Here is an 18,143-nt window from a genome sequence, read left to right as displayed (position 1 = left end):
CTGTACAGATACCATAAAACTATGGCACGTAGGGATTCCCCTGTACTAAGCACAATTCAGCAGGAACAGCCCCCTAAGTTTGCTCATAGCCTGTACAGAGAGATACCATAAAACTATGGCAGCATAGGGATATCCCTGTACTAAGCACAATTCAGCAGGAACAGCCCCCTAAGTTTGCTCATAGCCTGTACAGATTGATACCATAAAACTGTGGCACATAGGGATTCCCCTGTACTAAGCACAATTCAGCAGGAACAGCCCCATAAGTTTGCTCATAGCCTGTACAGATTGATACCATAAAACTATGGCACATAGGGATTCCCCTGTACTAAGCACAATTCAGCAGGAACAGCCCCCTAAGTTTGCTCATAGCCTGTACAGAGAGATACCATAAAACTATGGCACATAGGGATTCCCCTGTACTAAGCACAATTCAGCAGGAACAGCCCCCTAAGTTTGCTCATAGCCTGTACAGAGAGATACAATAAAACTATGGCACATAGGGATTTCCCTGCCCTGTACTGATGTGTAACCTGCCTGTTCTGTTGCTAGGTTGGAGGAGAGGGGGAACACACGCACGCAAACCAAACTGGACGCAGTAAGACCCCCCAAGTGAGCCAGGACCCCAAGGTACCTCCAACATCGGTGAATGAGCAGACGCACCACCCGGCTATTAAGAGGCACTCGGGGCAAATGGAGTCTCACATCCAACACCTGCCGACTTCCCAGGCCTCCTACCCCTCACCCAGTGCCATCAGCATGAAAGCGGAGCTGCCATCTTCCCACCAGTCCCAAGCACTTCAGAAGCAGGCGATGTGCCTGTCCTCCCCGGCGATTTCCAGCACTCTCTCCCGAACAGAACTGCAGTCTCCCCCCAAGCAAGAACCCCCTCATCGCTCTGTAGATATGGTGCAGCTGCTGACAGTAAGTACCCCCCCTCCCTCACAGTTTTATAACATGACACCATCCCCCCCCCATGCTACAGACAGGGGGGCTCATTTTATCAACACTGGGCAGAAACCCATAGCAACCAATTAGTCATTGTCTTTTCTTCAGCCAACTGCAGGTAGAAGAATCAGTGCTACAGTTTGGTTGCCATAGGTTACTGCCCATGGGGCAATTTGCCCAGTGTTGATAAATGACCCCCAGTGACCCCATAGCAGCTATGTGTATCTGTGCAAGTGAGTAGCCGGGGGCATTCTATAGCCCAGGCATAGCCATGTTACACATTGTAACTCTCACTATTGCATCAATGGGTTAATTCTGGCAGGGAGTTATTGTTCAGCAACCTCCAGAGCAGAGGGTTATTTGCACAGGCAAATACATTGTTGTAGCGACGATCCCTAATCTCAATATTAACTGGAAAAAGCCGTTCAGGCACTGCCCACAACGCACCAGGTTGCCCCTACCCCTGTAGGTGATGGGGCTGCCCTGCATGAACACTAACAGAGTCTCACTTTACGGCTGCTGATCTAGCCGTCTGTATAACAGAGGTATCGGGTCACAAGTGGCCTTAAAGGGATAGTTCATCTTTGTTAACTGTTAGTATGTTATAGAATGGCCAATTCTAAGCAACTTTTCAATTGGTCTTCATTATTTGTTATGGGTTTTGAATTATTTGCCTCATTTTGCCTCTTTGCAGCTTTCAAATGGGGGTCACTGACCCCAGCAGCCAAACCCTATTGCTCTGTTAGGCACCAGTTTTATTATTGTTAATTTTCATAACTTATTTTTGTATTCAGTCCTTCCCCTATTTATATGCCAGTCTCTCATTCAAACCACTCCCTGGTTGCTAAGGTAATTTAGGCCCTAGCAACCAAATAGCTACTGAAAATCTAAGCTGGAGATCTGCAAAACAATAATTGAAATAATTAAAAAAAAAAAAACAAACTCCAAATAATAATAAAATGAAGACCAGTTGCAAACTATCACAGAAAGCTGGCACCCGTTCTGCGATTGGCTGATTTTGTTTGGGCTCTAAAGATCCGGCTGCACCGAGTAATGATATTTTTTGGCTTCTTTGGCGCAGAAATACCCAATCGTGTGGCAGGGCCTGCTGGCGCTGAAGAACGACACCGCTGCCGTGCAGTTACATTTTGTGTCTGGCAACAACGTTTTGGCACATCGGTCTTTACCGGCGCCCGAAGGAGGCCCGCCCCTGAGGATCGCACAGCGGATGAGACTGGAAGCCACCCAGCTGGACGGGGTTGCACGAAGAATGATGGTAAGAGTAAGACACCCCCCCTTTCTCAGCCCTATAGAACGGGGGGCACCCCAAGTCTGTGGCGTAACTTGGTCGGAGTCCCCTGCAGAAAAATCATTTTAAAGGGGAAGTTTTTGGAATAAACTTTTAGTATGGCTAATTCCAAGCAACTTTTCAATTGGTCTCCATTTTGTTTCTTTATAGTTTTTGAATTATTTGCCTTCTTCCAGTTTTCAAATGGCCCCATGTAAACAAGTTAGTTGTTGTTGCTGCTACTTTTTATTACTCGTCTTTCTATTCAGGCCCCCTCCGATTCATATTTCAGTCTCTCTTTGAAATCAGCGCATGGTTGCTAGGGTAGATTGGATCCTAGCAACCAGCTAAAATTACGCACTGGAAAGCTGCTGAATAAAAAGTAAATGAGAAAAAATGAAAAACAATTGCAAATTGTCTCAAAATATCAATCTCTACGTCATACTAAAAGTTATTTTAATGGTGAACGACCCCCCGGCCCTTTCTTACTGTGCCGCTATATTTATAAAGGTAGGAGAAGGGCCACTGCCCCATATTCCCAGGCTTGTGATTGGCTCCTCAGAGTGACTGCGTTTGACACCTCTCTCTCTTTCTCTGCCCCATATTCCCAGACTTGTGATTGGCTCCTCAGAGCGACTGCGTTTGACACCTCTCTCTCTTTCTCTGCCCCATATTCCCAGACTTGTGATTGGCTCCTCAGAGCGACTGCGTTTGACACCTCTCTGTCTCCCTCTCTCTCATAGGTGGAAAGTGATTACTGTTTATTGCTCGCACTTCCCTGTGGCCGCGATCAGGAAGACGTCGTCAACCAGACGGAGTCGCTGAAAGCCGCCTTCATCACTTACCTGCAGGCCAAACAGGCAGCAGGCATCATCAACGTTCCCAACCCAGGATCCAATCAGGTAGCTGGCAGGAACACGTGGGGCTTATTATACACACGTTGGGGTGGGCTGCTTGTTTGGCATCAGCTTGATTGGTTATTGGCTGCTTGATTGGTTGTTGTTGTGTCTGACGATGTTCTGTTCTCTCCGCCCAGCCCGCCTACGTCCTGCAAATATTCCCGCCCTGCGAGTTTTCCGAAAGCCACCTCTCCCGCCTCGCTCCGGACTTACTCGCCAGCATTTCCAACATCTCCCCGCACCTCATGATTGTCATTGCGTCGGTGTGAGCGTCGGCGTTCCCATCCCAGATACGACAGGACATAAACACACACTGATTTTTTTTCGCCTTCTGCTTGGGGCGCCCCCTGCTGGAGAGACCTGCCATTGCTGCTCTGGATGTTTACAAACTGCTTCTGGGATCCCCCCCCCCACGACGCGTGGCCGGAAGCAGACTGGCAATGGACAGGGGTGTGGGGGGCACGAGATCTCCCCCCCCCCCCCCCCCCACGAGCGAGACGATGGGATATTCCACGGCGGTTACTGTTCGTGTGCTTGTTGTGTTTTTATTTTTATTATTTTTTTTTTTTAAGCTGAATCTGCCTTTGCACTAAATTAGTGACTCCAAACTTTGTACAGGAATTATTTTTTTTTTCCTTTGTGTCATATTTTTGGGGCAACGTGCTGTGATATTGGAATGTCTGGACACAGTCGGACTTGCCCTCGGACTCATGAGCGGGAACCTGTGAATATTTGGGCTGCGGTGGGCGCGAGGGAGCCAATCGGATTGTCAGCTGCTGGGCTTCCTGCTTGTGGACATTGCAGCCAGCTCGGCCCCCCCCCTCTACTGACTCCTTCGGCGACACCCCCCCCCCCCCCTTTTTCTTTTCATTTAAGATGTACAGTTTACATGGGAAAAATAACATACAAAAGGGAGATCTATTTTCCTTTCTTTGGATATTATAGGACTCCGTGGCTGTGTGTATATAAAGCATATATAATATATATTATATATATATAAATATATATAATACCGACTTTAAAAAAAAAAAAAGAAAAAAGAAACAAAAAAAAATTCAAATCCCCCACAACATACATTTTTTAATCTGTGCCAAAAATGTGTTTTGAGAGAAAAATCTTATTTTCATACTCAGACGTATCGTCCCTCATTTGTAAGTGGTTTTTTTCATTCAGACATTATCCGCTCATCCCAATCCGCGTGGAAGTGTTACACACTCAGACGAGAGACTTTTATGACCCCCCCCGCGACTGTTTTATTTTTTATTTTGCAGACACCCATTAATTTATGGAACCCCCCCCCCCCATTCTCCAGTTTTTGTTTTTGTGTGTCCATTGGATTACAAACTTTATTAAAAAAAACAAAAATGATACAAGTCCGTTCTACACGGCCTGTGTAATTGCTGCTAAGGAACCCGGTGCTGCCCACCTCCCATCATCCTTAGCCAGTTGCTGTAGGAGAACACAGTGGGTGTTGTAGTTCAATAACAGGCAGTTGGTTGTGTGCTGCTATGAACTACAATTCCCAGCATCCTCTGTTCAGCATTGAGATTGCTCAGATAAAATGTAATTGGGGAGATGGAGAGGTCAGACTCATAAGGTGTTAATGGTACTGCGGGTTCTGTATCGCTGGTTCCTCTACTAGAGGGGAAGTCGCTTACTAAGCCTGGTGGCAGTTGGACTCTGGGGGGACGGGGGGTGCTACTGGGGTATAGGGCTGCCAGGATACCTACATTGTGCGTATCTCCAGGGGAAACCCTAGCAGCTAGCATTCTTTTCCCAGGATACAGAATGTTGTTTGTTTACATGTTGTCATGGTACCGGCGGCTATAGTGGGTCTGCTATGGTATCAGCAGCCATAGTGGGTCTGTCATGGTATCAGCAGCCATAGTGGGTCTGTCATGGTACCGGCTGCCATAGTGGGTCTGTCATGGTACCGGCTGCCATAGTGGGTCTGTCATGATATGTGCTGCCATAGTGGGTCTGTCATGGTACCGGCTGCCATAGTGGGTCTGTCATGGTACCGGCTGCCATAGTGGGTCTGTCATGGTACCGGCTGCCATAGTGGGTCTGTCATGGTATGTGCTGCCATAGTGGGTCTGTCATGGTACCGGCTGCCATAGTTAGATCTGTAATGGTACCCGCTGCCATAGTGGGTCTGTCATGGTACCGGCTGCCATAGTTAGATCTGTAATGGTACCCGCTGCCATAGTGGGTCTGTCATGGTACCAACTGCCATAGTGGGTCTGTCATGGTATTTGCTGCCATAGTGGGTCTGTCATGGTACCAACTGCCATAGTGGGTCTGTCATGGTATTTGCTGCCATAGTGGGTCTGTCATGGTACCAACTGCCATAGTGGGTCTGTCATGGTATTTGCTGCCATAATGGGTCTGTCATGGTACCGGCTGCCATAGTGGGTCTGTTATGGTACCAACTGCCATAGTGGGTCTGTCATGGTATTTGCTGCCATAGTGGGTCCGTCGTGGTACCGGCTGCCATAGCGGGTCCGTCGTGGAACCGGCTGCCATAGCGGGTCCGTCATGGTATCAGCTGCCATAGTGGGTCTGTCATGGTATGTGCTGCCATAGTGGGTCTGTCATGGTATGTGCTGCCATAGTGGGTCTGTCATGGTACCAGCTGCCATAGTTGGATCTGTAATGGTACCAGCTGCCATAGTTGGATCTGTAATGGTACCAGCTGCCATAGTTGGATCTGTAATGGTACCAGCTGCCATAGTTGGATCTGTAATGGTACCAGCTGCCATAGTTGGATCTGTAATGGGACCGGCTGCCATAGTGGGTCTGTTATGGTACCAGCTGCCATAGTGGATCTGTAATGGTACCGGCTGCCATAGTGGGTCTGTTATGGTACCAACTGCCATAGTGGGTCTGTCGTGGTATGTGCTGCCATAGTGGGTCTGTTAAGGTACCGACTGCCATAGTGGGTCTGTTATGGTACCAGAGCTATAGCGGGTCCGTCATGGTATCAGCTGCCATGTTGGATGGTGTCACTTGCAGTACCAAAGCTTAGGATGTGCTGTACTGTAGATACAAGAAAGCAGGTAGAACCTGGGGTACTGACCCACATACAGAGCCTGGATACTGAAGACTGAACACTCTGCGCTAGGTATACAGGCACTATGATAACGGGTCACGGTTGGACCTGCACAGCCCCAGCTATTAGACCTGGCTGGGGTAACAATGGACAATGGGAATGTATTGCCCCCCAGCAGGGTAAGTGGGAAGCTGTAGGTGAGCCCAGCGCTGAGGGGCAAACACAGGAACTGCAAAGGGAATGATTGTTCTGCTCTGATGGTCTGGTTCTGGTCCCAGTGCTCATATACTGTGTAAGAGTTCCCTGCCCCCGGGAGCTTGCAATCTAAGAATCAGACTGGTGCAGCCAGCCCGGTGGTGTTGTCTCATTTCCATCCTCTACTCCTCTGGGACTGGTACCGTTGATTTCCCATGGAGCATTGGGCCGTACTGAGAGTAATGCAGAGTGGCGCTTTGGAAATGCCCTTCCCTACTGCCCCGTGGGGTGGGCAACCTGCTTTACTCGCACTCTGGGGCAGTTTTTCATCCCCCCGGAAAAATTGGTTTTAGTTTAATTATTTCACTTTTTGTTCAGCAGCTCTCCAGCAGCTATCTGGTTGCTAGGGTCCAAATTACCTTAGCAACCAGGGAGTGGTTTGGATGAGAGACTGGTATATGAATAGAGGAGGGGCTGAATAGAAAGATAAGGAATAAAAAGTAACAATAACAATAAAACTGGAGCCTCACAGAGCAATAGGGTTTGGCTGCCGGGGTCAGTGACCCCCATTTGAAAGCTGGAAAGAGTCAGAAGAAGATTTTGAATAATTCAAAAACTGACAAAGACCAACTGAAAAGTTGCTTAGAATTTTCCATTCTATAACATACTAACAATTAACTTAAAGATGACCCCCCCCCCACACACTTAGCCAACACCCACTGTTCTGTATGTTCCTACCTGTGAGGCCAGCGATTGGTTGGAAGTCATGTGACATAACGGTTCTTCTGGATCAGACTGGACTATAATTTAATCAGCCCCTAATGAGCATTCACATCCCAGCATTCTCAGTGAATAAACCAATTACCCTCATGATCTGGCTGCAAGCCACACCCCCTCTATCATAAGCACCGCCCCTCAGCCCTGACCTGTGCAAAACAGAATATGTGTAAAGTGATTGGAGGAAACCGTCAGGGCTACCGGGCCCTTTATATGATGGTACCAGAACCTCCCGCTGGCAATTAGCCCGGGTGTATAACGGTGCTACCGGGCCCTTTATACGATGGTACCAGAACCTCCCGCTGGCAATTAGCCCGGGTGTATAACGGTGCTACCGGGCCCTTTATACGATGGTACCAGAACCTCCGCTGGCAATTAGCCCGGGTGTATAACGGTGCTACCGGGCCCTTTATACGATGGTACCAGAACCTCCCGCTGGCAATTAGCCCGGGTGTATAACGGTGCTACCGGGCCCTTTATACGATGGTACCAGAACCTCCCGCTGGCAATTAGCCCGGGTGTATAACGGTGCTACCGGGCCCTTTATACGATGGTACCAGAACCTCCCGCTGGCAATTAGCCCGGGTGTATAACGGTGCTACCGGGCCCTTTATACGATGGTACCAGAACCTCCCGCTGGCAATTAGCCCGGGTGTATAACGGTGCTACCGGGCCCTTTATACGATGGTACCAGAACCTCCCGCTGGCAATTAGCCCGGGTGTATAACGGTGCTACCGGGCCCTTTATTTTATACGATGGTACCAGAACCTCCCGCTGGCAATTAGCCCGGGTGTATAACGGTGCTACCGGGCCCTTTATACGATGGTACCAGAACCTCCCGCTGGCAATTAGCCCGGGTGTATAACGGTGCTACCGGGCCCTTTATACGATGGTACCAGAACCTCCCGCTGGCAATTAGCCCGGGTGTATAACGGTGCTACCGGGCCCTTTATACGATGGTACCAGAACCTCCCGCTGGCAATTAGCCCGGGTGTATAACGGTGCTACCGGGCCCTTTATACGATGGTACCAGAACCTCCCGCTGGCAATTAGCCCGGGTGTATAACAGGTTTGTTATGGGGCGGATGTTACACTCACAACAGCCTGTGATTGGCCAGTAAGTGATCTGGGCCCGGCTGTGGCCAGTAAGTGATCTGGGCCCGGCTGTGGTCAGCAAGTCTCAAGGCGCTGTGTTGGTTCCGTCACAGAATGCAGAGGGTTCGGATTCTCACAAGGCCCCCAGCAGTGGGGCCCATATAGTACTTCTGTAGGGGCCCGACCTACTGCCACGGATCTGTGCTGGCTGGGTAAGGGTGGGGGGCTGGGAGACCATTCAGTAAAGGGCATGTTCACCTCTGAGTTAACTTTTAGTATGGTATAGAGAGTAATATTCTGAGACAATTTTTATGCGGTTGCTACGGTCCAAATTACCTTAGCAACCAGGAAGTTGCAATGAAGAGACTGGTATATGAATGGGAATGGGTCTGAATAGAAAGATAAGGAATAAAAAGTAACAATAACAATAAAACTGGAGCCTCACAGAGCAATAGGGTTTGGCTGCCGGGGTCAGTGACCCCCATTTGAAAGCTGCAAAGAGTCAGAAGGCGGCGGCGGCAAATAATTCAAAACACCAAAGACCAATTGAAAAGTTGCTTAGAATTGGCCATTCTTTAACAATACTAACAGTTCACTAAGGTGAACAGCCCTATTCAGGTTCTCTACTATTCATGTATCAGCCTTTCGTTCAACCCACAGCCTGGTTGCTAAGGTAATTTGGATCCTAGCAACCTACTTAGATGCCGAACAAAAACTGAAATAATTAAAAAACAAATAAAAAATGACCAATTGCAAACTGTCTCAGAATATTACCCCCTACATCATACTAAACGTTAATATAAAGGTGGACACAACCCCTTTAATGGACTGCTTTGCCCCCCCAGGTACCTGTCAGTTGGGCCCCTCCCACAGCGCCCCCTGCTGCAGGAACCGTCTAAACCCAATGGTTTTAATTAAAAAATAATGTTTATTAGATGCATAAGGGCCCCCCCACATGTACACTTTATACACCAGCAAGGTCCGAGGGTCCAGTTGCCGCCGCCCCAGAACCTGTGCGCTTGGGCACTCGGCCAGTCCCATTCTCAGTGTCCGGCACCGAGGTCCAGCTATTCCACCGGGCTCTGGCAATCGACAGCCTGGGGGTGTTCGTCGGCCCCGTCCCGCGCGCGGAATATGAGCTCCCCGGACTGTATGACCTGCTCGGTGTGCCACGTGGTGGGGGCGCTGTACTGCTGGTAAAAGTCCGTGTCGGCCTGGAACATGACCAGCGCCTGGGCCGTGTGCATTCGCACGTGTTGCGCCAAGCTGTTGGCGTCCAGGAACTTCTCCCCGCACGAGTCGCAGGCGTACAGTATCTGGGTGTTGGGATCTGCGGGGGGAAGTAAAGGCACAATGAGCTCTGTATAAACAACCCCAACACCACTCCTCACACGACCGGCTCTGTAGACTGGCGGCCAACAAGGAATTCAGTTACCTGCTTCCTGCACCTGTTTCACCGCCTTGCTGATCTCCGCCTTAAGCGCTTCCGTCTCATCGGCTGCCACCGACGTGGTGACCGGAACCACTGAGGGAGGAGACAGAATATTTAGCACAAAGCTATTGGCTCAGCAGCTGGGGGGGGGGGGGGGGCACAATGGCGCAAGGGGTTCACCTGTGAGTTCTGTCACGGCCGTGGCGGCGATGGTCTCCGTGGTTAAAGTGACCATCTCATCAGACGCCACCGTCACGATATTCACCTCGTCCTCGTCCAGCTCCCCCTCCTCTCGCTCCAGCACCTTCATCCCCGCCTTCCCCTGATGCACCGTCTTCACGTGGGAGCGGAGATTGTCCACTCGGTTAAAGCCCCGGCCACACTTGTCACACAGGAAGGGCTTCTCTCCTGGGGAGGGGGGTAAGGAAACAAGCCGGGGTTAGTGCCCCTGTGGGTACAGAGGGGGGGGGGGGGGGTAAGGAAACAGCTGGGGGTTAGTGCCCCTGTGGGTACAGAGAGGGGGGGGGTAAGGAAACAGCTGGGGGTTAGTGCCCCTGTGGGTACAGAGGGGGGGGGGTAAGGAAACAGCTGGGGGTTAGTGCCCCTGTGGGTACAGAGGGGGGGGGGGGGTAAGGAAACAGCTGGGGGTTAGTGCCCCTGTGGGTACAGAGGGGGGGGGATAAGGAAACAGCCCAGAAGTTAGTGCCCCTGTGGGTACAGAGGGGGGGGGGATAAGGAAACATCCGGGGGTTAATGCCCCTGTGGGAACAGAGGGGGGGGATAAGGATACAACCTGGGGGTTAGTGCTCCTGTGGGTACAGAGGGGGGGGATAAGGATACAACCCGGGGGTTAGTGCCCCTGTGGGTACAGAGGGGGGGGGGGTAAGGAAACAGCCCGGCGTTAGTTCCCCTGTGGGTACAGAGGGGGGGGGGATAAGGAAACATCCGGGGGTTAATGCCCCTGTGGGAACAGAGGGGGGGGATAAGGATACAACCTGGGGGTTAGTGCTCCTGTGGGTACAGAGGGGGGGGATAAGGATACAACCCGGGGGTTAGTGCCCCTGTGGGTACAGAGGGGGGGGGGATAAGGAAACAGCCTGGGCGTTAGTTCCCCTGTAGTACAGAGGCAGGGGGATAATGCTACAACCCAGGGGGGTTAGTGCCCCTGTGGGTACGGGGGGGGATAAGGCTACAACCCGGGGGTTAGTGCCCCTGTGGGTACGGAGGGGGGGGTATAAGGAAACAGCCCGGGGGGTTAGTGCCCCTGTGGGTACAGAGGGGGGGGGGAGATAAGGAAACAGCCCGGCGTTAGTTCCCCTGTGGGTACAGAGGGGGGGGGGGGATAAGGAAACATCCGGGGGTTAATGCCCCTGTGGGAACAGAGGGGGGGGATAAGGATACAACCTGGGGGTTAGTGCTCCTGTGGGTACAGAGGGGGGGGGGATAAGGATACAACCCGGGGGTTAGTGCCCCTGTGGGTACAGAGGAGGGGGGGGATAAGGATATAAACCGGGGGGTTAGTGCCCCTGTGGGAACAGAGGGGGGGGGATAAGGATACAACTCAGGGGTTAGTGCTCTTGTGGGTACAGAGGGGGGGGGGGGTAAGGAAAAAGCCCGGGGGTTAGTGCCCCTGTGGGTACAGAGGGGAAGGTAAGGAAACAGCCCGGGGGTTAGTGCCCCTGTGGGTACAGAGGGGAAGGTAAGGAAACAGCCCGGGGGTTAGTGCCCCTGTGGGAACAGAGGGGGGGATAAGGGTACAACCCGGGGGTTAGTGCTCCTGTGGGTACAGAGGGGGGGGGGGGTAAGGAAAAAGCCCGGGCGTTAGTTCCCCTGTAGTACAGAGGGGGGGGGGGGTAAGGATACAACCTGGGGGTTAGTGCCCCTGTGGGTACAGAGGGGAGGGGTAAGGATACAACCCGGGGGTTAGTGCCCCTGTGGGTACAGAGGGGGGGGGTAAGGATACAACCTGGGGGTTAGTGCCCCTGTGGGTACGGGGGGGGGGGGGGAAGATAAGGCTACAACCCGGGGGGGTTAGTGCCCCTGTGGGTACAGAGGGGGGGGGAAATAAGGCTACAACCCGGGGGTTAGTGCCCCTGTGGGTGGGGGGGGGGCAGAGGGACAGACTCACCGGTGTGGATGATGACGTGCTTGGTCAGGTCCCCCACATTGACGAAGGCTTTGTTACACACACTGCACTTGTGCGGCCGAATGTTGTCGTGATGGCGGATGTGATTGGCCAGCTGGCTCGACTGCACAAACCTATGGGAACACACATATCAGCGGCATTAGTGCCCCCCCTCGCCAGGGTCTCAGTGGGTTAAAAAGAGCAACTAGAACCATCAGTGGGTTAAAGGGCTGGTTCACCTGTACATTTTTAGGAAGTTCTAGAATAGTCTATTCCCTAGCAACGTTGCAATTGGTCCACATGCTTTATTTGTTCCAATCCTACATCTTTCCAGTTTTCAAATGGGGGGGTCACTGACCCCGGAAGCCAAATATTACTGTTACTTCTTATCCAATCTCTCATTGAATCCCTCTCCTATTCATATTCCAGTCTTATTTCAAACCCCTGCCTGGTTGCTAAGGTAAACAGAGACCCTAGCAACCACAGGAGATCTGCAGAACAACGAAACCTACAGTCGTGGGCAAAAGTATTGGCTTTCACAAAGTTTGCTGCTAAACTGCTTTTAGATCTTTGTTTCGGTTGTTTCTGTGATGGACGAAATAGAATTACAGGCACTTCATCCGTTTCTAAGGCTTTTATCGACAGTTACGTGACATTTAGGCAAAGAGTCGGTATTGGCAGCGTTGGCCCGTCTGTTTCAGGAGCTCTGCAATGCCACTGGGCTCAATCAACTTCTGGGCCAAATCCATTCTTTCCTAATCACTTCTTGGAGTTTGTCAGAATTAGTGGGTTTGTGTTTGCCCCCCCCCGCCTCTTGAGGATTGACCAATGGGATTAAGATCTGGGGAGTTTCCAGGCCATGGACCCAAAATGTCAACGTTTTGGCCCCCGAGCCACTTAGTTAGCCCTTTTGCCTTATGGCACGGTGCTCCATCAGGCTGGGAAATGCATTGTTCCTCACCAAACTGTTGTTGGATTGTTGGAAGAAGTTGCTGTTGGAGGGGGTTTCGGTACCATTCTTTATTCATGGCTGTGTTTTTGGGCAGAATTGTGAGTGAGCCCCCTCCCTTGGATGAGAAGCAACCCCTCTCAGGATGCGTTACGGTTGCCATGACACAGGACTGATGGTAGCCCTCACCTTCTCCGGACAAGCCTTTTTCCAGATGCCCCAAACAATCGGAATCGGCTTCACCTGAGAATGTGACTTTGCCCCAGTCCCCAGCAGCCCATTCACCATACTTTCTGCAGAAGATCAATCTGATGGGTTTTTTGGAGAGAAGTGGCTTCTTTGCTGCCCTTCTTGACACCAGGCCATCTTCCAAACGTGTTGGCCTCCCTGTGCGTGCAGATCACACCTGCCTGAGCCCTGCACTGGGGGCACCCCCATCCCGCAGCTCAACCCTCTTTAGGAGACCATCCTGGCACTTGCTGGACTTTCTTGGACACCCTGAAGCCTTCTTCACAAGAATTGAACCTCTTTCCTTGAAGTTCTTGATGATCCTATAAATTGTTGATTTAGGTGCAATCTTAGTAGCCACAATATCCGTGCCTGTGAAGCCATTTTTATGATGGCCGCACGCGTTTCTTGGCAGGTCACCATGGTAACAATGGAAGAACAATGATTTCACGCATCACCCTCCTTTTAACATGTCAAGTCTGCCATTGTAACCCAATCAGCTCCGACATAATGATCTCCAGCCTTGCGCTCGGCAACATTCTCACCTGAGTTAACGAGGCGATTACTGAAATGATCTCAGCAATGAAAAGCAGTGGAAAGGTTTTTTTGGGTTAATTTTCCTGGCGACATTCCGGAGTATATCCAAACTGCTATTATAAAAACTTAAGCAGCAACTTTTCCAATTTCCAATATTTATGTCATTCTCCAAACTTTTGGCCACGACTGTACATAACGGTAAAGCCACGAAAAATAAAAAATGAAGACCAATTGCAAATTGTCTCAGAATATCGTCGACGTTATTTTAAAATCAAATTTAAAGGGGGACTAGAACCATAAAAGCACATTGTCGGTACCTCTTCCCGCAGCGCTCGCAGACGTACGGCTTCTCCCCGGTGTGCTGGCGCACGTGGGCGATTAGGGAGCTGGCCTGGGTGAAGGCTTTGCCGCAGATCATACACAGGCACGGCTTCTCCCCTGTTAGGGACAGAGAGGGGTTAGTTACCCCGCGGGGGGGCAGGAGCAGGGGAGGGATACGGGGAGGAAGTGGCGGTACCGGTGTGAGTCCGGACGTGGCGCTGCAGCGCTCCGGGATCCGCAAACTTCCTCTTGCAGTGCACACACACGTACGGCTTCTCCCCGCTGTGTATCCGCAGGTGTCTCTTCAGGTTCCCTAGGGGGGACACGGGGAGATGAGCAGAGGTTTGGGGGGGCTGCATATGGAGCCTTGTGATTGGGCCTTGTGATAAGGGCCCGCCTCCTTACCTGACGTGGTAAACTGCTTCCCGCATTCTCTGCATTTCAGGGGGCCGTCGGCTATGTGAATCTTCAGGTGGGCTTTCAGGTTTCCCAGCTGTAAAGAGTTAATAATTAGTAATGCCTAGGGGAGGGGCCCTTCCCTATAGCACCTGGGTAAGTACTGGGGGGAGATTGGATTCACTTACCCAGGGGGAGGTTCCTGCCTGACCATGGGAAAGAGAGCAGCCCAGGAGCAGGAAGTACAGAGAATTAGAGCTCTGTACCTGGGTAAGTACTGGGGGGAGATTGGATTCACTTTCCCATGGTCAGGCAGGAACCCCCCCTGGGTAAGTGAATCCAATCTCCCCCCAGTACTTACCCAGGTACAGAACTCTGATTCTCTGTACTTCCTGCTCCTGGGCTGCTCTCTTTCCCATGGTCAGACAGGAACCTCCCCCTGGGTAAGTGAATCCAATCTCCCCCCAGTACTTACCCAGGTACAGAGCTCTGATTCTCTGTACTTCCTGCTCCTGGGCTGCTCTCTTTCCCATGGTCAGACAGGAACCTCCCCCTGGGTAAGTGAATCCAATCTCCCCCCAGTACTTACCCAGGTACAGAGCTCTGATTCTCTGTACTTCCTGCTCCTGGGCTGCTCTCTTTCCCATGGTCAGGCAGGAACCTCCCCCTGGGTAAGTGAATCCAATCTCCCCCCAGTACTTACCCAGGTACAGAGCTCTGATTCTCTGTACTTCCTGCTCCTGGGCTGCTCCCTTTCCCATGGTCAGGCAGGAACCCCCCCCTGGGTAAGTGAATCCAATCTCCCCCCAGTACTTACCCAGGTACAGAGCTAACAAACCACCCTGCCAGCTATACTGAGTGCTCCTGTTCATATAGAGAATAAACCCAATTATCAGATAACAAGGACTTTGGGCCCCTGTAGCCCCATTTTGCCCTCCACAGAGGTTCCCCTTTAATCCCCAAGAAGCGCCACTTACTTGGTTGAACTTTTTGTCGCAGTGGGGGCACTTGTGCTCCTTGTTAGTGTCGTGCGTCTCTAAGTGGCGCATTTTGGAGGTGGGGTCGGAGAAGGGCCGGTTGCAGTACTCGCAGTGGTACGGTTTCTCCCCGCTGTGGACCAGTTGGTGGCGCTTCAGGTTGCCCGAGGTGGTAAAATGCTTGTTGCAGTCGGTGCAGCGGTAGCGGGCGTCCCCCGTGTGGCGCTTCTTGTGCAGATTGAGGAGGCTGACGAGGCGGTAGCTCTTCCCGCAGTCCTCGCAGCCGTACGGTTTCAGGGGGCTACAGAGGGAAGGATTTGGGCACGTGGGGTAGAAGTCACATACGGAGGGGGCAGTATAACAGTGTAACCCCTGCCCGCGCCCCCCCTACCTACCTGTGAGTCTTCTCGTGGGCTCGGCAGGCCGCCGGGTCGGAGAACGCCTTGTTGCACTCGCGGCAGGAGAAGGGCTTCTCCCCAGTGTGGGTGCGGATGTGCCGGGTGTAGTTGCCCGTATGGGTGAATTCTTTGCCACAGTACTGGGGACACAAACAGCACATTCAGTAGCCGCTAGGGTGTAGTGCTAAGGCTTTAGTTTCCCTTTATTCCCCTTAAAGAGACAGTACAGTATAAGGGACGGGGGCGACTCCTATGCTTGGGGTGGGAGGGGTAAGTACAACACGGGCCACTCACCTTACACTTGTGAGTAGTGGAGCCGCAGGGCTTGGGGGGGGTGGGTGGGAGGGGTAAGTACAACACGGGCCACTCACCTTACACTTGTGAGTAGTGGAGCCGCAGGGCTTGGGGGGGGTGGTGGGAGGGGTAAGTACAACACGGGCCACTCACCTTACACTTGTGAGTAGTGGAGCCGCAGGGCTTGGGGGGGGTGGGTGGGAGGGGTAAGTACAACACGGGCCACTCACCTTACACTTGTGAGTAGTGGAGCCGCAGGGCTAGGGGGGGTGGGTGGGAGGGGTAAGTACAACACGGGCCACTCACCTTACACTTGTGAGTAGTGGAGCCGCAGGGCTTGGGGGGGGTGGGTGGGAGGGGTAAGTACAACACGGGCCACTCACCTTACACTTGTGAGTAGTGGAGCCGCAGGGCTAGGGGGGGTGGGTGGGAGGGGTAAGTACAACACGGGCCACTCACCCTTACACTTGTGAGTAGTGGAGCCGCAGGGCTTGGGGGGGTGGGTGGGAGGGGTAAGTACAACACGGGGCCACTCACCTTACACTTGTGAGTAGTGGAGCCGCAGGGCTAGGGGGGGGTGGGTGGGAGGGGTAAGTACAACACGGGCCACTCACCTTACACTTGTGAGTAGTGGAGCCGCAGGGCTTGGGGTGGGGCAGGAGGGTAAGTTACAATACGGGCCACTCACCTTACACTTGTGAGTAGTGGAGCCATAGGGCTTGGGGTGGGTGGGAGGTGGTAAGTACAACACGGGCCACTCACCTTACACTTGTGAGTAGTGGAGCCGTAGGGCCCTGGGGTGGGGCGGCGAGGGTAAGTACAACACGGGACACTCACCTTACACTTGTGAGTAGTGGAGCCGTAGGGCCTGGGGTGGGCCGGGAGGGGTAAGTAACAACACGGGCCACTCACCTTACACTTGTGAGTAGTGGAGCCCGCAGGGCTTGGGGGGGGTGGGTGGGAGGGGTATGTACGACACGGGCCACTCACCTTACACTTGTGAGTAGTGGAGCCGCAGGGCTTCGGGTGGGTGGGAGGGGTAAGTACAACACGGGCCACTCACCTTACACTTGTGAGTAGTGGAGCCGCAGGGCCTGGGGTGGGCGGGAGGGGTAAGTACAACACGGGCCACTCACCTTACACTTGTGAGTAGTGGAGCCGCAGGGCTTGGGGTGGGTGGGAGGGGTAAGTACAACACGGGCCACTCACCTTACACTTGTGAGTAGTGGAGCCGTAGGGCCTGGGGTGGGCGGGAGGGGTAAGTACAACACGGGCCACTCACCTTACACTTGTGAGTAGTGGAGCCGCAGGGCTTGGGGGGGGTGGGTGGGAGGGGTAAGTACAACACGGGCCACTCACCTTACACTTGTGAGTAGTGGAGCCGCAGGGCTTGGGGGGGGTGGGTGGGAGGGGTAAGTACAACACGGGCCACTCACCTTACACTTGTGAGTAGTGGAGCCGCAGGGCTAGGGGGGGGTGGGTGGGAGGGGTAAGTACAACACGGGCCACTCACCTTACACTTGTGAGTAGTGGAGCCGCAGGGCTTGGGGTGGGCAGGAGGGGTAAGTACAATACGGGCCACTCACCTTACACTTGTGAGTAGTGGAGCCATAGGGCTTGGGGTGGGTGGGAGGGGTAAGTACAACACGGGCCACTCACCTTACACTTGTGAGTAGTGGAGCCGTAGGGCCTGGGGTGGGCGGGAGGGGTAAGTACAACACGGGACACTCACCTTACACTTGTGAGTAGTGGAGCCGTAGGGCCTGGGGTGGGCGGGAGGGGTAAGTACAACACGGGCCACTCACCTTACACTTGTGAGTAGTGGAGCCATAGGGCTTGGGGGGGGTGGGTGGGAGGGGTAAGTACGACACGGGCCACTCACCTTACACTTGTGAGTAGTGGAGCCGCAGGGCTTTGGGTGGGTGGGAGGGGTAAGTACAACACGGGCCACTCACCTTACACTTGTGAGTAGTGGAGCCGCAGGGCCTGGGGTGGGCGGGAGGGGTAAGTACAACACGGGCCACTCACCTTACACTTGTGAGTAGTGGAGCCGCAGGGCTTGGGGTGGGTGGGAGGGGTAAGTACAACACGGGCCACTCACCTTACACTTGTGAGTAGTGGAGCCGCAGGGCTTGGGGGGGGTGGGTGGGAGGGGTAAGTAAGACACGGGCCACTCACCTTACACTTGTGAGTAGTGGAGCCGTAGGGCTTGGGGTGGGTGGGTGGGAGGG

The 18,143-nt window shown here is 52.8% G+C and overlaps 2 protein-coding genes across 10 annotated transcripts in view; one reads left to right on the top strand and one right to left on the bottom strand.

Annotated features, from left to right (window-relative positions):
• spen (spen family transcriptional repressor) overlaps positions 1-4,269 on the top strand; it is a 47,445-nt gene extending 43,176 nt beyond the window's left edge. For all 4 annotated transcript variants that reach the window (XM_004919900.4, XM_004919899.4, XM_004919898.4 and 1 more), the window contains 4 exons: positions 553-924; positions 2,030-2,224; positions 2,980-3,138; positions 3,273-4,269. In XM_004919900.4, the coding sequence (XP_004919957.2) occupies positions 553-924; positions 2,030-2,224; positions 2,980-3,138; positions 3,273-3,404 (858 nt within the window). In that variant the 3' untranslated portion in view covers positions 3,405-4,269. The remainder of the gene's footprint in view (positions 1-552; positions 925-2,029; positions 2,225-2,979; positions 3,139-3,272) is intronic.
• A 4,894-nt stretch (positions 4,270-9,163) lies between these two features.
• Positions 9,164-18,143, bottom strand: part of zbtb17 (zinc finger and BTB domain containing 17) — an 18,582-nt gene continuing 9,602 nt past the window's right edge. For all 6 annotated transcript variants that reach the window (XM_031905028.1, NM_001011141.1, XM_031905030.1 and 3 more), the window contains 9 exons: positions 15,616-15,758; positions 15,221-15,521; positions 14,253-14,340; positions 14,044-14,160; positions 13,844-13,964; positions 11,816-11,946; positions 9,868-10,095; positions 9,691-9,780; positions 9,164-9,585 (listed from right to left, as the gene is read on the bottom strand). In XM_031905028.1, the coding sequence (XP_031760888.1) occupies positions 9,323-9,585; positions 9,691-9,780; positions 9,868-10,095; positions 11,816-11,946; positions 13,844-13,964; positions 14,044-14,160; positions 14,253-14,340; positions 15,221-15,521; positions 15,616-15,758 (1,482 nt within the window). In that variant the 3' untranslated portion in view covers positions 9,164-9,322. The remainder of the gene's footprint in view (positions 9,586-9,690; positions 9,781-9,867; positions 10,096-11,815; positions 11,947-13,843; positions 13,965-14,043; positions 14,161-14,252; positions 14,341-15,220; positions 15,522-15,615; positions 15,759-18,143) is intronic.

This window comes from Xenopus tropicalis, chromosome 7 (genome assembly GCF_000004195.4).
Source record: "Xenopus tropicalis strain Nigerian chromosome 7, UCB_Xtro_10.0, whole genome shotgun sequence".
Lineage (NCBI taxonomy): Eukaryota > Metazoa > Chordata > Amphibia > Anura > Pipidae > Xenopus > Xenopus tropicalis.
The sequence above is the reverse complement of the archived record's forward strand: the minus strand, read 5'-3'. Positions and strand labels throughout refer to the sequence as shown.